This window comes from Drosophila navojoa, chromosome 4 (assembly GCF_054131105.1).
Source record: "Drosophila navojoa isolate 15081-1374.11 chromosome 4, UAZ_NAV_1.0, whole genome shotgun sequence".
In the NCBI taxonomy this organism is placed as follows: Eukaryota; Metazoa; Arthropoda; class Insecta; order Diptera; family Drosophilidae; genus Drosophila; species Drosophila navojoa.
This window is the reverse complement of record NC_142892.1, coordinates 14,990,948-15,012,140: the sequence shown is the minus strand read 5'-3', so window position 1 is coordinate 15,012,140 and position 21,193 is coordinate 14,990,948. Positions and strand designations below refer to the sequence as shown.

General features: G+C 38.7%; 2 protein-coding genes and 2 long non-coding RNA genes across 4 annotated transcripts in view; 2 read left to right on the top strand and 2 right to left on the bottom strand.

The window, feature by feature from the left end:
* Positions 1-13,356, bottom strand: part of SPoCk (secretory pathway calcium atpase) — a 59,285-nt gene extending 45,929 nt beyond the window's left edge. The window contains exons 1-2 of the mRNA XM_089259344.1: positions 13,177-13,356; positions 12,159-12,610 (exon numbers count right to left, since the gene is read on the bottom strand). Of these exons, the coding sequence (XP_089115470.1) occupies positions 12,159-12,551 (393 nt within the window). The 5' untranslated portion in view covers positions 12,552-12,610; positions 13,177-13,356. The remainder of the gene's footprint in view (positions 1-12,158; positions 12,611-13,176) is intronic.
* LOC149091431 (uncharacterized) lies at positions 7,169-7,740 on the top strand. Its single transcript, XR_016196679.1, has 2 exons — positions 7,169-7,274; positions 7,342-7,740. It is a non-coding gene; the product is annotated as an uncharacterized LOC149091431 (long non-coding RNA).
* Positions 9,689-10,373, top strand: LOC108651733 (uncharacterized). Its single transcript, XR_001925559.3, has 3 exons — positions 9,689-9,750; positions 9,815-9,964; positions 10,029-10,373. It is a non-coding gene; the product is annotated as an uncharacterized LOC108651733 (long non-coding RNA).
* Positions 13,357-14,297: 941 nt separating the features above from the next.
* On the bottom strand, positions 14,298-21,153 carry LOC115565220 (ras-GEF domain-containing family member 1B). Its single transcript, XM_030390256.2, has 5 exons — positions 20,064-21,153; positions 15,969-17,614; positions 15,398-15,541; positions 15,131-15,333; positions 14,298-15,061 (listed from the first exon to the last, which is right to left on the bottom strand). Exons 2-5 carry the CDS (start codon positions 17,511-17,513, stop codon positions 14,761-14,763), a joined length of 2,193 nt encoding a protein of 730 aa, XP_030246116.2. The 5' UTR covers positions 17,514-17,614; positions 20,064-21,153; the 3' UTR covers positions 14,298-14,760.
* Between the last annotated feature and the right edge of the window lie 40 nt (positions 21,154-21,193).

The following is a 21,193-nucleotide window of genomic DNA, read 5'->3' as shown; positions in this document are numbered from 1 at the left end:
AAATAAGCCAAATTATGAACAGCATTTTGGCCAAGAAAGCGGGCGACGCTTAAGTGTCAACTGAAGGGCAGTTGGCCAGCGCTTGAAGAGAGACTTCGATGCGAACATTGAATTGTATAGAAAAGTTTATGCGCTTGTTAGTTTGCTCTTGCTTATTTATAGAGTTGACAATGTCAATGCCAATGCCAGGAGCCACGTTAAGTATACGCCCCGTGCCGCATGAGTTGACCAAAATTGGACACAGCTGCGCATTTCCAATGGACTTACAATAGGAACTATGAAATGTCAAGCATTTTTTATGCAATGTGCGTCATTTCATATACTCCTTACTTTTACTCTCTCTCTCTCTCTCTCTCTCTCTCTCTCTCACGCACTTTCTTTCGCAATATGAAATGTCATTTGAAGTGACAGCTGTCATTTGCCTCATTCACTTGTGAAGCGATACACTCTGACAATTTTAACAAGTGACAAGCTCGACACATTTCTCAGAATTTGATTGAAGCTATTTGAATAAGATCTCAATACAATATTGCAGAGTTATTAGAATCAAAAATGAATCAATTTATGCTGTACTAATTGGTCTTGGCTGGCTTTTGCGACCAAAGTAGTGTATATTTATTTTTATTTTAATAATTAAGAAAGATTTTTCAGCTAAAATATCAACTCAACATGCTGAGATATAAAAGTGGAACTAAAACGTACTGAGTTTCGCTTTAATCTTTATATATTTTATTTTATTTTATTGTATTTTCAGAGATTAATTATTCACTTTAGTTGACAAAGATTGCAAGTTTGAATATCTGGTTATACTTTTGAATAACATATGATATACAATTTTAGCTGCTCATCAAATAATTTACGAATCTCTGTTTAAGGTATCAAAGACATATAATAGACGTGGAGTTTTTGTTCATTTAATACTAAAAGAACTAAAGATTTAGTTAAAGATTTAAAGAGACAGAAAGATTTAAGAGACAACAACAGTCAGTTGTTAACGGTTATAAAATTAGAAACCTAATATAATCACTGGAGCAACTCCTGTTAAGCAAAGACCAAGCTGTAAAGAAGCACAAAGACTTCATAGGGATGTGTTATACAAGTTTTCTAATATATGTAGTCGTTAGGTTTCAGAGCTTTGTGAAAATGTGGTGACTTACAAAATATAATACCTCCATTCAAGATGAAATTAAAATCTTGTATAAATATACATATATAGAGCAAAAGGAGGGCAGCCAAACGAAACCCTTTCTTTTCGGCAGCAAAATGTTGGCTAAACTTTTAAACTTTTTTAAGCCCCAACATTTAGAAGCCTGACAAATTCACCATGTTGGGCCAGTTGACCATTCTAGCCCAGTTGACCCACATTCGTGTTGTTTGGGCCACAAAAAAAAACACACACACACAAAATTCTGTGAAAAATGTATAAAATAGTCGCTGGGCAGCTTAAAGCAGGCGTGATAAATGTGCACTTAAATCCCTCGAATGGCATCGAATGAACGGGCACGAAGTAGGTTGCCATGGCTGTAAAGCCTGTTGCCATCGTGGCATTTAAATTAGTTGGCTATGTTTTATAAACCTTAACGCATCATTTAGTAGGATTTGCTTGGCGCTTGGCGCTTGGCGCTAGGAGCTGGAGCTGGCTGCCCCCCTGCTAATAGAGGATCCAATGAAGCAGCAGAAGCCCAGCAGGATGTCGGGACAGGGGAGCGGCGGTGGCAGGGGTTCAAAGTGCATAATCCGCTTAACGCGCGACGGTGCCAACAAACAAAGCGCAAATGAAGCAAAAGAAAGTTGAGTGCGAAGCCAGTGAAGCTCTTAATGTTCGTTTGTCCAGGATTCGTGAGTTGAGTGCTACAACAACAACAACAACGAAGACAAACAACAATAACAACAGCTTCAATCATTTTTCACACAAAACGCAATTGCATTTGGCTGCCACGCCCATTTGACACTTGGCAACTATTAATTTTCCATTAGCCTGCGTCGCCAAGCTCACAAAATGTCAATCAAAATTATTTCCAGCTTGTCATAACATTGTGTATGCCATATGCCATAGCTTTAGCTGCTCCATCCAGCTGCTCCATCCAGCTGCTGCTGCTGCTGCTGCTGCTGCTGCTCCGTCTCCTGCTCCTCCTTTGGATGCAATGAAAATTGCCTTTGCCATGTGAAAAATGTATTATTTTGCTGGCCCTCTCCACTGCCCACTGGACACAATCAATGTTGTCTCCACTGCCAAACAAGTTTTTCCTCCCTTGGAGCTGTCATTAAAACTGTCAAAGCAAGCATGGGTGGGGAAAAACTGGAAAATTCTCTGTGACACTTGCAGCTGTTTCCTCAACGACTTGACACTCAGCCGCCGACTGTCTTTAGTTGCAGCAAATGTCCTTAACGGCTGTCCACAAGCCATTTGATATGTGGGCGTGGCTGGGCGGTGCCCTGCTCTTGAATGCTCACAGTTATGACTTTAATATTCGTTATGGCAACCATTCATTCACCCGGAAAACTCATTTTCAACCAGGCCAAGACAATTTGACGCTAGTCGTCAAGACAGCAGGCAAATGAAGGCGGAAGGGGTAAACGATAAGACTTATGTATATATAAAAGTTATTGTGGAGCTCGATTTCAGCATATTTTATGTGATAACATTGGGGAAGAATGATTTAAAAGTTATTTGAAAAAGTCTGTGGATTATGGAAATATTATTGTGGAAGACTTGAACTATATTAAAGTGCCTATATTTATATAGCGAGAGAGGATTATTTGATTATCATCTGCTGAAGAAACACAGAGTACAATAGATTACTTCGGTTCTTCAACGAGTTAGAGCGCTCTGGGTCTTTTCCCCGAGACTTTCTGTATAAATGCGAGAGTTCCCTTCGCTGAGTAGCTATGCGTTACGTCGCTCGTATTCCTTCCTAAATTATGATGATATTACTCCCTAAATTGTGCAAAAAGCGAGAGTCAGATGAGCAGGTCAACTCAGGGCACTCAAGCCAAGACCGAAGCGAAAGGAGGAGAAGGGGGAGGGCGATTTCTTTAATTTTCATAAAGTAGTGGAACTCCGTTAAATATAGATATTAACAAATAATATCTGATATATCAAATATTATTTAAAAACAAACACATTTTGCCAAATACACAAAAAATTATTTAAGCATTAAAAGAAAGTGTCGCTTGAAGTGTGTATAAATATTTATAAATCTATCCATTTATTCATTCTTACGTTAAATACAAAATCGAATATTTACGCAAAAATAAAATAAAAACGCTCAAGTTAAATCTGAGTGCGCTTTATAAAAACAACATTTATAGAGCTTTGTGTTTTTGTTAATATATGCAAATGTTGAATTTATTTTATTTGCCGTGCATTTCCTCTTAAATAAATCCAGCATTTTTTAACATAATACCTATGTTTGTGTGTGTGTGCACCGATTTTATATTTACTCGCATTTTTAAGTAGGCAACAAAAGTTTTTCAAGTTTCACGCAAAAAAGGTGAAAAATTAAATTTGTTCGAAATGTCTGTGTCACACACACAAAAAATTGTAAAACACTGAAAAAACAGAGCAGATGCATATGCTTTTAGGTTGCGATTACAAAAAAGTACAAATTGATTAAGTCGATTGGCAGATACCCTGCTTTACGAACAGAAAAATAACTGTGTGATTTACACTTGAATAAATATTGATCAAATAAAAATTACTTGACTGAAAATATTATTGAGGAAATCGAACAACAAACTAAAAACTAAAAGCTAATTGCAATAATAATTTATATATATATAACAATTTAATAAGTATACATTTTAATTATTTTATTAATTTATTATTATATACAATAATAATTAATTTATTTATAATTTTTATATTTGCTTTTTATTATATACAATAATAATTTATATATTTATAATTTAATTAAGTAATATATTTTTTAAATTAAAAAATATATTTTTACATATTTTAAAATGCTTAAAAATTATTTTAATGTTTTTCAAATACTTTTATAAATAAACTTTGTTTTCTTTTTTGCTATTAAGTATTTTATAAAATTTAAAAATAATGTTTTGTAATTTTCTTAAGTAATTTTAAATATTTATTATATATTACATTTTATATAAATTTTTTTTATGTAAATAAAAATTAAATAAAAGATTTTTAAATGATGTTTATAGAATCTAGAATTTTCAAATATTTTATTTACTCCAGCTCTCTGTATAAATACACTCTAATAAATTGTAAAAATCCATACACACAAGTTCTATCAACCCCATTTGCGCGCATAGCTGAGGGCTATAGAGAAACCAGAGAATGTCACAACAAAGCTTCGGTGCCCCCCCCAAAAAAAAGAAACCCATCTGGGGGGCAAAGTCTGTTCCCGCGGGCTCTTTTAGAGCAGATTTGCCACTTGTTGTAGTATGTGGCTGTTCCTGCTGCTGCTGCTGCTGCTGTTGTTGTTGCTGTTGTTTGTTATATGGTTGCCAGTCCCTGCTTGCCACATCGTTATATGAGTTGCCTGCTGCTTCAGTAGCGCCGCTTGCTGCTCTTACTTTCCAATCGACAATTTTTGCATGTTTACAAGGCAAAGGCAAAGGCAAAGCTAAAGCTGAAGCCAATGGCAGTGGCAAAGGCAAAGGCAAAGGCAGCACCGAAGGCAACAGGAACAACTCCTGCCGTGCTTAGTCCTTTACATATTCCTTCCATACTCCTTTTATTTTTTGGCTTCTTTTACGAACGGAAGTTTTTGCCTTTCGGCTCTGTTGCCGCTGCTCCTGTCGACTCGTTGTGCTCACTTCCTGTTGATTGTATTGTTTATGATGGCACATGGAGCTCAGCTCAACAACTATCCATGAATCATACACACACACACACGCACACACATTGTTCTCATAACTGTCATTGGCCTGTGGCGCCATTGATGCGGCAGCTGCTGTTGCCGACTGCAGACAAAATTTGGTTTAAAGACCTTTTGGCTCCCTTTAATTGGACAGTCAGCGTCACAGTTATAATGTTAAATATTATGCTAATTATGTTGGCATTAAGCAGACATTAACACGTATACGCCATGTTGCCGGCATTAGCATGTATACGCCCGGTTGCCGGTTGCCGGTCGCCAGCGGAAGAGTTGGCAAATTCCAAGCGCCACATTCTCGAACCCCTCGCCACTCCATTCAGCTGGCAGCAGGAACCTCTTGCCATTCCTTTGAACTCTGATTCCATGCAAAATGTTAACAAAATTGTTGGCCTTGGCTTTTTGGCTCTCTCCCTTACAGTTTTATACCCAGCAAGAAAAAATATAGCCAAGCGAAGTATGATTAATGCTCGCAAGAATAAGTAACAGTTGCTAAATTATGTTTCCCTATGCAAACAACGAAATTGCAGGGTATCTAGCGTTGGGTAAGTAAACTTTTTTGTGAACTCCTCTGTGGTGCGCGTTGGGTTATTTCTATGTGGTTTTTCTAACCGACATTTAGTGGCTTTTGTGCTCTTTTGGGTTCTTTGGCATTTTGCGCCCAATTATTTCAATTTGTTAAATTGTTAAGCCAAACTGGTGAGCTGAGCAAACTGGATAGCATAATAGTTGTGGGCGTATTAGAATTTAATTAAAAAGGTGTAAGAACTAGGAATTGTCAGATGATGAGATGGAAATTTATGAAAGAGTTCTTAAACTACATAAATGCGTAATACTCTGATTAAACAACAGCAAAAACAGATCTATAGAGCTATACACAAAACACACTTGAAACAATGTTATATCATTTGAACATAACTTTTATCCAACTGAAAACTGAATAAAAAGCGAGATAAATATATGAAAACAAAGTTTCGACTGCAATGCGAGGCAAATGTATTTAAAATCGAATCAAAAACTAGAGTGAAAAACGCCAAAAAGCTTTTCACACACACACATGTGCGTAACTTCTGTGATTATGGCAAAAAGGCGTGGCAACATTATAATAAGCCGTGAAATAAAATGCAAATTTCGCACATCACAATTGTGCGACAACAATTGCAACACATGCAGCAACAGCAACAGCCAGCAGAAGAGGAGGAGGAGTGGGGGGAGAGGAAAGTTTGACGGGGGAAAGTTAGCAAACAAATAGAACATGAAAATTGTGAAACAAACTTTTGCTCAACGCCTGCAGGATGCGAGCGACTAGTTAACAATTTGGCCAACTGGCGGACGATTGCCTTTTTGCTATGATTCTTCTTCTTCATTTTTTTTTGTGTTTTTTTTATTAACAATTAAAAGTGCAAATTATGTTTGCCAAAGTCACAGGCGAATAAATTTTACAACTGCAAACTTTAACTAGATTTAAATTTTGCAAATATTTTAACAAACAAAAGAGTTTGCGGATGATAATAAATCAAATATAATAAATAATTTAATACAAAACAATAAGTAGAGAGACAACTTCGGAGCCTTTCGAGGGAATACACAAGATCACTCACTGTTGTCTATATATGTATGTATGTATGTTGTATATGCAGCAGCCCTCATTTGGTATTTATATTCGAGTAAAACGAAGCAGCAGAGAGTGCTCCCATTGGTCACTCAGAGATCGTCTGCAACGACCTGTCGTTGGGCTTTCGACATCTGAGCACGATTCAGTCGCTGAGTGCAAGAGAGGACTTCGTTGAAACTCGCCCTATATAAAGGGCAGCAGCTGCAGCATTTCTTCAGTCGCCCAGGCCTGGTGGGGGTCAATCGTGCAGTGCAGTAAAGTGAAGTGAAGTGAATTCTGTGGGAAGTGAGCGTCCAGCTGAGCATTAAAGAGGAAATACTTCTAGAAAATTCTTAGAGGAACTACTTAGAGGAAATACTTAGAAGAAATACTTAGAGGAAGTACTTAGAGGAAATTCTTAGAGTAAATACTTAGAGGAAATACTTGGAGGAAATACTTAGAGAAAATACCTGGAGGAAATTCTTGGAGGAAAGACTTTACTGGGCAGGCTTGATGGAAATACTTTATTGAAAAGACTCAGAGTAAAGCCATTGCAAAATTCTTGGAAGGAACACATAGAAGTAATACTTAGAGGAAGTTCTGATTTCCCATTCGCTAACTAACTTCGCCTCACTAACTTCTAGTACTTTGTGACATTTATCGTTAATCATATGTATGTAAATAAATATTCCTATTTCAGTTTATTTTTAGATCTTATTCCATACAGTTTCAAGGCAGATTATAAATAAGTTTACTGCTGCACAGCCAGAGCGTAATAAAATGCGCTTATCATAATACAGTTTTGTATATATAGATTATAAGGATGTCAAAAGGTATATACTTCTAGTCATATATATGTATGTATGTATATCGAAAATCTTTGCTCTGCTTCGCTTACAGAATTAACATCCTTTCAGGCTATGCAAATTCTATTAAAACACTGAGCAGAAGACGCTGTAGCACTTTATTGTCTCTCCGTTGCTTTGGCTTTGGCTATGGCGTGTTTTAGTGTTAATTAGTGTCGACACGTCGCGTCGCGTCGCCCTCACACTCCAGGCCCTTGGAATAATGCACATTATATAGCGATGATATTATTATATGTTAGTTTGCGTAATGCGCTTAAATGCAGAGCAGAGCAGAGCAGGCCACACGTAGCTGGGCGCTGCTGTACCGTTAGCTATAAGACCGGTTGATAAATATCCTCCGCTCCAAGCATTATAAATTCATGTGGCACAAAGCGTTTGCTGCATTTATTTTGCATGTCACAAATGCCAAAAAAAAAAAGGAGGAAAGCAAAAAGACAAAAGCCCAAACGGCTCGCAAAGGCGAGAGGCGACAGCACAATGCCGACGCGCCACGCCCCCAACTCACGCCCATTGGTAAACGCCACAGAAAGCACTTGCCACGCCCCTTTTGTATGCTACTGCTGCTGCTGCTGCTACTGCTGCTGTTGATGTTGTTTTTGCATTGTGTTTACTAAAATAAACAAACAAAAGGGAAGCTAAAGCTGTAGCTGAAGCTGAAGCTGAAGCCGAACGAGCGAACGGCCAGTGGAGCGCCCCAGTGGAGGCCCAGCACGTAGTCCGCCGCACGGCGTTGCACAGGGCAGGGCGTATGCGTGTTGTGGCAGCCGGAACATGCAACGTGCCAGCTACAACGAGGACAACAACATTGCAGACCAAAATGCCCAGAATGTAGGTTAGATTGCAGCCGGTTTAGCCGAGGCGCTCTCTCATTCATAATGAGCCGCACTTGATGCGAGCCACATTTGAGCCAAGGGCCAAAGCATAAATTAATTGGTTAGTTCACACACACACACACTCACACACACACCAATGTCCACGCACGAGTATATACTCGCACAAAGCAAATGAGAACAGGGACAAGGTGGCAAATAGTGCCATAAAGCAAGATATTTAAAGCGCCTACTGAGATAGGAATGCAAATAGAGAAACCGAGTTTGCTCCAGTTTCTGAGGGAGTTCGCTTTCTACAGATGTGGAATTTAAGGCACAGAGATGCAAATATTGCCATAACATGATATTTGTATAGAAGCAGCCGCAAATTTCACATTGGGCTTAAAATTGAAATATAAATTTATATACGCAATATTGCCTAGAGTGATGAAATTTGATGTAGCATTATATATAATACAATTATATATAAAAGTAAACTATTATTATTAGTAATATATAATAATAGTCTATCAAATATTACCCTACTCAAATTATGATCATCTACAGCAAATATGTATAAATTTGATATTTCAAATTGTTTTTTTGGGGAAATTACAAAGTTCAAGTTCATCTTTAATAAAATACTTTTTTTATGTGCAGAAAAAACACGCTACAATTAATTAGGTAGGTCAAGCATCAGTCTTGATCAAGTTGACTCAACTGCGCTGTTTCTAACTGCTGCGATAGGAAAATATTGCAAACGAACTATGAAAATATTCCCATTGACAACAAACGCCAAAGTGGAAATATTAATTCCAATTTCACAACACCTACACAATAATATGTATGTATATACATATATATTTTTTATATATGTCTTATCAATACACATTAATATATATATATGTAACGTACATACATATATATAATCTTTCATTTTACAACAAATTTGTTTAACAATAAATTAATAAAAATCCCATTAAGGTGCATTTAATTTTTTATAGTAACGAACATGTAATACGCTTTTGTGATATAATATATTTAAAGAATTTTAAATTAAATATAAATGAAACAATTTAGAATTGCTGTCGTATCAACTAAGTTCTTGTACATTAGATGTATAAGAATGGAATATATATAAGGAAAGAGTTTAGCCGAACGAAACCCAAGCAAAAGTAAACGAACCACGGGCTTGATTAAAGCAAGAGAGATTGAATATACAGAGAGCAAAGAACGAAATCTAATAGTTGTTTGTGAACTATGTATAAATATATAGTAATTTTAGTTCTGATATATATAAGAAAATATATGATCATTAAGTAATCTTATATTTTATCCAAAAATATTTTGTATATACCAAAAACAAATTTATTGCCTAAAGCTGATTCATATGTGAAATAATATAATATAATATAATATAAATTCTGCCAAGATTTTTCCTAGAACGATTCTATCCTCCAAATATTTTTTTTCCTATTTATTTTTTTGTGTATTTTCTATACTATTTATTTATTTAATTACCATAAATCAATGCTTCAACTATAAAAAAAAAACTGCCCATAGTAAGTGTATATAAAACTGTGTCCAAGGGTTTCCGACAGACGCCAAAGCGATAAGCTACTCGTATATATAAGGTATACATAAACATATATTAATATATACCAAGTACAAATATATAATATATACTATTTCATGTAGATTACAAATAAATGCGCTGTAAAGAATGTGCATATAAAATGAAAATCATTCGCAGCTCGAGCTGCAGTTGAAGTTAGTCGGAAAACTTAAGCAGAATGAAGATTAAAGTCGCATTATTTTTAATAATCGCCTCGATTGCACTGGCCAGCGGTAAGTTCAATGGATATTATGATGGTACATCAATTGGTAAAACTAATATGCGCTCATTTAATAGGTTTTCGAATGCCCGACTGTCCGCATTGGAGTAAATGCTGGAAGGATTACAAAGCTGGACGAATCATTTACTAGATGTAAAATTTCAAAAACCCTCTATTTATTTATTGTATATTTAGTGCCTAGAAATGTCAACAGGATCGGAACTCTCTACATAGAGTAAATAAACAGTTTATTAATCGAAATGGAAATGAATGCAGCCAAATGAGTCATTTAAATCGTTTTCCATTAGGCTTATGTGCTTAATTAAGCGTTAAGGCTATTAGAGCGAAACTTTTGAGGACCGAATAACGAATTTTCCACACTGAATGTCCAATAAAATAAAGCTTAATGCAAAACAAATAAATATCTGATCTATATTACCACTAATTGAATGCACGCATATGCACGTATATAAGTGTGTATGTATATATGTATAGGTATGTATCTATGTATATCTACTGCGTAATCCTCTAACAGTGTTTTTCGCATGATTCGAACACACAATGCAAAAATACAAATAATCTGCATTGGGGCTGAGAGGCTTATCAAAGGATTTTCTACCCCTCACACATTTTGGCAGTGTTTGGCTATAAGTCATACGAACATGCATAGAGAAATTGATTATGCTATAATTGGAAATGGTAAAGGAGTTGTTAAATAAACCCCCTTAAGAATCAATGCTTAAGAATCTATGCTCAGGAATTATTTTTCTTCAAGGCTTGTGCATTGGAATGCTGAAATATATTTGCAAAATGTTAACATCTAGAAAAACCTAACCTTACCTCTAATATTATTGAAGCATACATAATTAATATGCTCACAATATACATGTATAATCTCCACAATTTGAATTTCTCATCTATAAGGCTCACTTCTATGCAGGAAATAACCCAAATCTATTCCAAGCCCAGGTTAAGCTTTATCTGCATACACCTCATAGTGACAATCCCGTCCGCTAGATAGCGCCACAAAACACACACACGTGCCACACTTTTCCGGCGTTTTCCCATTATGGGGTAGGTTGAACTGAATTTTAAAATGCAATGTATACTCACATCTGCTATGATTGACATGGGCTTGACGCATTATTGATTGAGCTGTGTAAATGTGTGCGTGCGTTTGTGTGTGGAGAAAAGCTAAGCTGCGCTAGAAGTATATTCATAGGCTGACATTAAGGTAAATATACACATACATATTAAGTTAATGGCCAGGTGTGAATGCCTTGTCATTAAGTACGCACAAACGTCGTCCATAAGTTATGTATATAGCTAAGACTTGGGTAAATGAATAATAGATAGCTATGCTTATTGATTTTCAGATTACACTGTAAGAAAACTAAAGCTAAATAGGCCGAGCTACCTATTGAATATTTTATATATTTGTTGTATAACAAAAACTAGCTAGATTAAGGTTTACTAAGCCCAAGTTTAAATTATTCTACAGTTAGTTACCCACGAATTAGTAATCAATTGAGTTTACATACAATTCTCTCAGTGTATGCAACCTGCTTTAAAGATAAGCGGCGTGAAAGCCAACTTATATAAACCTCAGCGCATGGCCAACCAACCAAGCAGCCCACCAGCCCACCAGCCCACCAGCCCATCAGCCCAGCCACCCAAAATGTCCACGCACACGTAAAAACCGTGGACCTCACAAAAACATTTTAAGTAGATGTCATTACACTTTTGCCTCGCCGTCAAACGACTTGGGGAACAACATAAATCCATTAACATCAGCGCATTAAACGTGATTTCCCTTTGAATTGCTAAAGTCTGGCAACGCTTTACCTTTGTTTGACTAACTATTTAAACAATAGCAACGACTTCTGAACTCTTGGTTCAGGTGCGCTTACTTACAAATGCCTGAATATTTCATTCTTTGTTGTCTTATCGATTTTCTTGCCGTTTAACATTGTCGATTTTTCGTATTTTTCTTTAGATTTCCTATTGTGATTTGTAAAAGCAATTTGCTTTTGTGTACATTTCATTGTATCAAAAGCGGATATTTTAATGGACTAGCTTGCGTAAAATTTAATTATTATTCTACATCACAAACGTCGTTTGTGTCCCTTGACAATTTACTTTGTGCCAAATTTGATCGCTGATCAAAACTTGCTGATTACGAATATCGATAATTGTTGTGGACTTACCTCGATAACACTATCACTGCCGAGTCCGCAGATCTTGTTCTTGTTGTTGTACAGCCGCTGCTCCACTTGCTGTTGCTTGCGCTGTTTGCGCTGCTTACGTGTGGCCAGACGCAGTCCGCCGCCGCTGCCGCCACCGCTGCTGTCGCCGCCGCCGCCGCCGCCACCCAATACCTGCGCTGCAATAACAATTTCGTCGTCTTCGTCGTCGTCGTCAGCGCCGGCGTCGACGTCGTCGTCGTCGTCGTTTAGTACTAAACCAGCAGGTGGCGTGCCACTCAAATTAAACTCATCGACATCGATATCGGCCGCTGTGTCCGGCAGCAAATCTAAATCACTTTGAAAGCTCAGATCCAAATCTTGGGGCAATTTTGCATACTTTTGATTATTTTTCATTGTTGCTGTTTATTTGTATGGGCTGCGTTGCATGAGTCATGCCATGTGCAGTTAATGTCCTACGAGAAAGGACACTGTTATCGGGTTATCGTCTTGATTTGTTATTGTTGCAGTTCGCGCGTTGCTTTCGTTGCTATTTTACAAACACACACACACACACTCCCACATTCACACGTACGGGCAAACACACTCAAGCACACTCACACACATATTTGCCAATATGAACATGAACCAAAACAAAAATGAGCACAATCGATTTTTCCGTCTTGTCGCTGTGTTCTCTTTGTTTTTGCCCCACTACGAGCGATAACAACAACAACAACAGGTTCTTGTTTTAGCTGCACTCCAATGCAACAAATTGGGCGCAACTCGTTGACTACACAACACAATCGTCCTGCTCTGCTTGTTGGAGAAACCTTGGCGGCACCCTTTCACCTCTCTCTTGCTACGTAATTAACACAAACAAACAAACGCACACACACGCACGCAATTACTCATCAAATTGCAATTGCACTTTACAATGTCAAACACGCTCTCTTTCACACACACAGTCACACATTACATGCACACAATCAAGCAGTCAAGCAACTTCGCGATTGAAATTCAATTTGATGCACTTTAGTACTCGGTTCAATTTCCAATTAGATTGTTGTATGCGCTTTTCCGACTTCAATTTTCATTTACTTTTCACCGACAAGACGTCTGCACGCCACAAAATCGCGTCGCGTATAAAGCACAGCGCCAATGCCGATGCCGATGCCGCTATTCCCTTATGTCTGTCACTGTGTGCGATTCGTTTGTGTGCGTGCATATATGGTGTAGGGGCTGTATTTGGGGTAAAAAGTTATCGAGTCACATTTTATCACATCTGGCAGCGCTGTTTATCGTAATTGTTGTGCGCCTAGCAGGCAGCTTTTGTCATGTAGCATGCCAAAAATGCACCGCAACGCTATTTCAAATTTGAACGTAAATAAGTTAGCTGAATATATTTGATTATTAATAAATTAAAACACATTTGTATTATGAGAATGGTTTTTGATCAGTTGATTTATTCAAAGCATTTTTTTTTATCGAATATGTTGGATTTTGTTTTGTCGATTTAGTCCCTTTATAGTTAATATCGTAGAGATATCCATACACATACCATAATATATATAATTTTTTTTTGTATTTTTGTTTTCGTTTGAATCATATAAGTTTGTATGCTTATATATTGTATTTGTAGTTTCCTTGAATAAAAATTAATTCTTAAAAAGGATAAGCATCATTGTAGCTACCACAAGGTGTACTTTTTGTTTTTGTTGTTGCTGTTACTCTTATATGTATATAGAAAACATTTGTTTGTTTGTTTTGTGTGAATTATGTGTGCTGCATGGCTAATTGTTAATAAATGTTGAAGCTTCAAAGACAAAAGCGTCGTCGAATGAATCGAATATCGAATATATATTAAAAACTGATTTAATTTAGCTATAAAATTGTGTAAATATATAAATATAAATACTGTTCACTTACAAAGTAACACGCATACACGCAAATTTGTCAAATGTGGTCAAAATAAATTATCGACATAATATATATATGTGTATATATATATATAATATGACATAAATATGATTTGTTTTCCCTTCAAATATTACATGAATTGAAATTAAATATAGAATATAAATAAGTTGCGGCAATTAAATGCTTTAAGTACATACATTCATTTCGTTTCGCTTCGCTTTATCTGCTTAATTTGTAATGCTCGCTTAGTTTAATTAATTAATAATTAATTACTGGCAACATTCTGGAGATGCTTCGCGTTTCATAAAATATATTTCGTTTTTTTTTTTTATGGCACATGCGCCACATCAGTTGGATAATGGAAATGAAATCAGTTAGGGTGAGAGAAATGTTTAAGTTAGATCGTTTCCAAAAGTCAGTTAATTGTACAATATAGATTTAGGGATGTTTAGATCGTTGCTTCGTTATAGTGCTAAGGCAACTACTGACTTTAAAAGTCATTAGCCAGCTTAAAAAGGGGCAGCAGCGCATGCGTCTTGTCTGAACTAATTGCTGAGCTTAGCCTAAACAATTCTCAACTTTCTCGTCTTAAAATTTATAATCGACTTATGTAAAAAGTAAGTTTACAAAAAAAAAGTAAAACATGGCAAGCGCTTAAGCGTAACTTAAATTAAGTCTGTGTAAAGTCTAAATAGCTAAGAGACAACTATTGCTGGTGTTGTTGTTGCTGTTGCTGTTGTTGTTCCTGCAATTGTTGCATCAATTGTTGCTTCGTTTCGGCTTTCACAGTTTTGTAGCGATCCTTCTCCTCAGTATTCTCGGGCGGCTCACACTCAAACGATGCAATCGCGAGCGTATTCTCATTGAGCACCGCATTATGCTGCAGGTAGGCAATTACATTCGGCAATTTCTCAAATGGACAAATGACTTTCTTCCATTCATTGAACTCCATCACTTGTTTGGCGAGTTGTGAGCATTTCTCAAAGTTGATATGATTGTTTGGCAAACTGCAAGCGAAATGAAAGAGAATAGATAATTCGATTTCTCTTTTCGTTAATTAAGCCTAAGCTAATTACCGATTCGAGCAGCCTTCGTTCAAAAAGTATAAATCCTTAACAAATAAACTAAAAAATGGAATGATTATGCGTTCGCGTTCCTCTGTGGCGCCCTCGGAGCGCCACATAGCTGCTTTAAGCGTCGAGCGATAACTGTTGAAATTCGATGTTGGATCCATTTGATGTTCCAGCACGGAGAATTTTGCCGATTGCACTTTAGACCACTGCAAGAGGAGAAAACGAGTTAGACATGTGCCGCATGCAGTTTGTAATGCTTCAAGAACTTGCCGTCTTTTTAAGTCGACCAATGGGCGCGAGATTTAGGCCAGCTATAATGGCCATCAGACTGTTGAAGTTGCCAATGTTGAAGCACTCGCGTGCCGTCTCAATCCAGTATTCGATAATACGCACGCGCTGCTTCTTCTTCGGATACTGTGAAAGTAAAGGAATAAACATTAGATGTAATCGAAGGTACATGAAGAAGAACTAGTTGAAATCTAAATGAAAATCGCATAGAAAGGCTGTCCACTCTATTCTATGTCATATCTAAGCTAATTCTAATGCATTGTAATTCATTTAAATATACTTTTTTTACCACTCCAACATCTTAGCTTTTTACAAAGAAATCCCTATTGATTTTCACATATTTCTTTCTTTTACTATTACGTTTTCAGCCTTTTTGCAATTGAATTTCATTTTTATGGCTTTGCGCTGGGCAAACATAATTCCATACGTTTATGGCCGGGCATCATTTTCATTTACATTTTCATCCCCTGCCAGCAGCGCATCCAATCATTTTAAGCACTCCCTAATCTCCCCCACCCCCACCCAGTAACCAGAGGCCACCCACGCCACCCACCTTAACAATTTCGCTGGCCGTCAAATAGCTGAGACGATTGAACCATTGAACATACGATTCCAAATTGCGTGTCTTCTTCATATCATTCAATGAGGAGCTGCCCGACGTCGCATCATTTGAAGCTGTGATTGTGCTGCCCATGCCCATGCCCATGCCCATTCCGATGGCCGTGCCCTTGGCTTGCTGCTGCTGATAATCCTTGGCAAAGGCCTGTACAAACTCCTCGGGTCCAATGTGCGACAGACGCTCCAACTCGATGGCCGTTAGCTGATGCGCCAAATGCTCACAGCTGGGGCACAAGTCCATGATGCCGAACACCTCGTCGGGCTGCGGAGTGCTCGAGGCGGAGTTGCTGCCGCTGTTAGTCGAGTTGCCGCTGCTGCTGGCCGAGCCGCCGCCGCCGCCGCCGCCGCTGCCGCCACCGCTCGTCGATAAACCGTTCGTGGTGTGGCCACTGCCCGACGATGATGTATGGGAGCTGCCTAGAAACGTTTGAAACGGATTATGCAAGTGTAGATGATGCTGATGATGATGATGCAGCTGATGCTGATGGTGCATCTGTTGCTGTGACTGTTGCTGCTGGTGCTGGTGCGACTGCTGTTCGATGGCCTCGTTGTTGAGCAGCTGCAGAAATTCCTCGTACTGCTCCAGATCCTTCAGACGCGCAACGAGCAGCTGCAGGATGCGCGACACCTGCTTGCCCAGCGAGTTGTCAATGTAGACACATTTTCTGGCCAAGATGCGCACCTGCTGCATCAGGCGCTCATCCCGAAAGTCATACGGAAAGATCTCAATCCATTCGGAGAGCAAGCGTATGCAATGCTGCGCCGATCGCTGCGTCAAAGTTCGCTGCTGTGGCTTTGGCTCCAACTCCAGCTCCTGCCCCGGCCCCGGCCCCTGTCCAGCCGCTGCTCCAGCTGCGGCCGATCCCTTGCGCTGTGTCAGCGGCGAGGCAGAGTTCAAGTGCAGCGGCAACGACGGCGGCTGGGCAACAGCCTCGTCCACCACATCTCCCGACGGCTGCTGCTGCAGCTCCCAGTTGCTGGAGATCTGGGCGAGCAGCTCGTACGGCCGAATGAACAGGCGTCCGCTCAACAGAAAGGCAAACAGAAAATTGTGCTCCGGATAGTAGTCGTGCGTGGGCACCATGTGCAGGATGAGGGACTGCAGTGTGCCGGAGTGCAGCTTGCCCTCGCAGTACACCAGATGCCCCTCCTTCGGCTCCTTGCTGAGGGCCACGGGTTTGCTCTGCTGCGGCGGTCCATAGCTGAGCGGCCGCTCCGGCAGCTGCGATTTCTCCACGTGCGAGCTGTCCCGTCGGTGGGTGGCCAAGGTTTTGGCCACAATGCCGATGCCGCTGCCGGCGCTGCTGTTGCTCCGCTGCGTCTTCAGGTCCGGCAAAGTCTTGTGTGTCGTTGTCGTCGTTGTTGCTGCTGCGATTGTTGCGCCCGCTTTGGGCTTGAGATTGAGATTGATGTTGGCGCTGCCAGTGCTGCCACTGCGGCCATTTGTGGCACTATTGATGCCGCCGTTGCTCGACGACATTTGAATCCCGACGCTGTCTGCCGCTCTCTGTCTCTGCTTCCACTGCTGACTGCCAGGCGACTCTCCTATGCATGCGCCGCCTTCGCTGGCAGCGTCCAGAGCTGTAGAAATACAGAATGCAGAATTAGCTATTATTCCAATAAGAAAGCGCACTCAGTTGGACACGTTTCCAATAGGAATAGGGGATATTGTGTAGGAATCCATAGAAAGGAATAGACAACAAAATGACAGCAAATTGGAATTGGAATTGGCAATTGGCAAATGACAAACGAATACCTGAACAGTTAATAGTCCTTAGCAATTAGCCAACTGTCAAAGCGAAAGGCCAGACCAGGCGCAAAAGGTGTGGACTGTAATTTTAACCCTTTTCACTAATCTCTTTCTCTTTCTGCCACATTCTTAAATTCAAGGCAATTTTAAATGGTCCAAAGCCGTTGAAGATATAATTTATTGCTTAAAGTCTTTAATATAATACAGTTTAATAAAACCAAAAGCAAATGTTTCGTATAATTTAAATCTGTTATTCTTTAGATTTTACAGAATCATGACCTTCATATAAGATTATTTCTAAAAGGCTTTAGTGTACTTTGATTTGCTTATAAGCTCTTATATCTTATACATTCTAAGTAAACTCTAGTTTAAACTAAATAGGTCAAAAGCTACATGATGATTCAGAGCTTAACAGCGCTCTTACTGAATCATGGTTTTTATACCAGCTGTATCACATACATATATGTATTTATATTATGTCATATGTATATAGATCAATAAAATATCGAGCGAGTTTTACTCACATTTTATAGACAAATCAAAGTTCATTAAAGCACTATAAAATATCTTCCAATAACATAAAAGAAAACTACAAGTTCTACTTGTGAAAAGCGCCGAGAAAAGCTAGACTAAGCCAAGAAAGAGCGAGACAGCAAGATGCACATTAAAAAGTAAGACAATTTGTAAAGAACACACGGTCGAGGCTGCATATAAATATATGTATGTATATGTATGTATATAAAAAACACGTCAAAACGTTATAGTGAAAACTGGAAAAGTGTCGCTCGAAAGCAATTCATAGAAAATAGAAAATAACTCGTAAATGTTGGCTATTGATTGCTGAATGCGACACTTAATCACGTAAGCACAACCCACACAAAGACAGCAGCTCTAAGAAAACCAGTTCAAATAGACGACTTGCAAATACCTTCAATTATAATAAATAACGATTAAATTAAATTAAAATTCGATGTGATATATATAAATGCATATTGATTTTGAGGATCTGTATTTGAATTTAAAAAAGTTAATGGGTTTATAACAATAAACAATAACAATAAACTAGGCTTAAAATAAAAATGTATCTATATCCACTTCGGCCTACATTTTGTCTAAAATATGCACAGATAATATATATGTTTTTTTAAAGATATTTATGTACTCTATGTAAGATAAAACTCTCAATCCATCTTTAGCTTTTTACAAACCCTACCATCAAATCAATCTACCTTCTTCACACACATTTACCATAAAAATATAGGGTATTAAACGAAAACACCTTTCCACCTTCACCCACTCCCCCGCAAATTATGACTCGCCTAAGAGCGGCGGCCAATCCAAAGAAAAGATAATGAAACCATAATGCTTCGTGTAGTATAAACTTTTAATTTCCAGCTGCTTATCAAACTGAACGAATTAGAAGGCAAGGGAAAACAAGAGAATTACTAATATTAATTAACAGCACAATAACCAAAGAGCACCAAAAACACAAGAAATAAAAGAACGAAACTACAGCGAAAATAGGTCAACAAATTGTTCTGAAGGGTTACGGCGGATGGGGATTGTGGGCGACGGATGAAGCTATATGTTAATTGAATTACCAGCCAAAAGAAGACGCCACAAGGTTGGGCCAAAGGTGCAAAAGAATATAAGCACCAAGACATATACACCCCACCATCCATTCCAAAAGCCACCCACCCACCTCGGCACAGTTCAATTTTCACTTTTCTTGGCGTCTTGCAAGGGCAAGGGGCAATTATTAGCTTGTGGGCCAAAACAGAAATCAATTTCGAATGCGGTAGAAGCAAATTAAAATCTATATTTATAACGTTTACACTATATGTGCATATATGTACATATATATATGTGTGTGTGTATAAAAACAACAAATGAGTGGAATGCACGACGCAGCAGCGAATGCCATAAAAGCTTAAAACAACAACAACTGTAAAAACAAGAACAACAACAGGCAAAGCAAAGCGCACCATAATTTGTATACAAAAGCGGAACAGTGGAAAGGGACGGGCAACGGCAATGACAGACACAGCAGCAGCAGCAGCAGCAGCCGCAGCAGAAGGCGAAGAAGAAATGTAGACAAGTCAATAAATGGGGCCGTGGCCAGGCGGCTGCTGCCAAGTTGAATAGAAGAGAATGAAACAACCCCACAGAAAAAAAAAATAATATAAAATAAAAGAGAGTCACGACTGGATGCATGGATGCATGGATGGAAGGATGAATGGATAGGTACTTAAGTTTAGCCGAGTCCTAATTGGAACTTACCTGCCTGCTGCAGTCGCTGAAGCAGCTCCGTTGCATTTTATTTAAAATGCGCTCTTTTATTAATTAATTATAATTTTGCACACACGCACACAGAGGAGAGCTCGAAAGAGTATATTTAGCTGCTCCTGATCACTAATACATTGTCATCAATTGGTCTCTGCGCTCTTTCGACTTTTACTCCTGAGAGTAAGCTTAGCATGGAAAGCTGATGCTGCTACTGATCACCAATACAAATACATTTCCACTAATAGGTCCTCCTCTTACTGTCTTTCTCGCTCTCTGTGTTTATTGCATCGAAATCAGGACAGCGTGTGCATAGTAGTAGCAAAAGGGGCGCTGCCTATCGAAAGTGGAACACACGACGATGCGGCTGCTGCAGCGCGGCCGGTCGCTCGGTCGGTCGGAGGGGTTAGTTTGTGTGTTTGCAAAAACAATTTACAATACGCGAAAGGTGAGCGTTGTGTTGTATTGCTTTGCGTCGCGTCGCGTCGTTTTAGCTCTTGCTCTCACCACCTTTGCTACGCCGCTGGCGCTGTCACCCCCGCAGCCTGAACAGCAGTCCAAGTCGCTGTCGCATATGGCGGCCGCCTTTTGCGTTTTTCGTTTGGTCAGCGCAAATATAAAACACAGTCTGTTATTTATATGTATGTATTGTACGATTTGCGTACGTTTTTACTTTTTGAGTACACGACGATTTGTAGTTTTGTTTAAAATGCGTCTTTTGCATACGATATTATATTGACGACGTTTTTTGTATGTATTTGTATGCATGTGTGTATATGTATGTATGTTTGTATGTTGTGCGCCGACCGGTTTGTTTGCTACGCAGAATTTTCTTTTCCACTTTCTTTACGCCGCCCTTGCACTGTTTTTGTTATTTTTATGTTTGCTTATTAGATTCGTGTTAATTTTTATCCACTACACGTTCACTATTTTATATTATTTACATAAAACATTCACGTTTGCCTTTCGCTTTTTATTACATTAATTATGCATATATTGCGCCAATTAGCAACGTTTATACCCGACTCGCCGTTCTCCTCGGAAGCAATAGGCAAGGAGTGCGAAGACAAAACAAAAACCACGAGAGCTGTGTAAGCGTACACTGGTAACGGAAAAATCCCTATGAA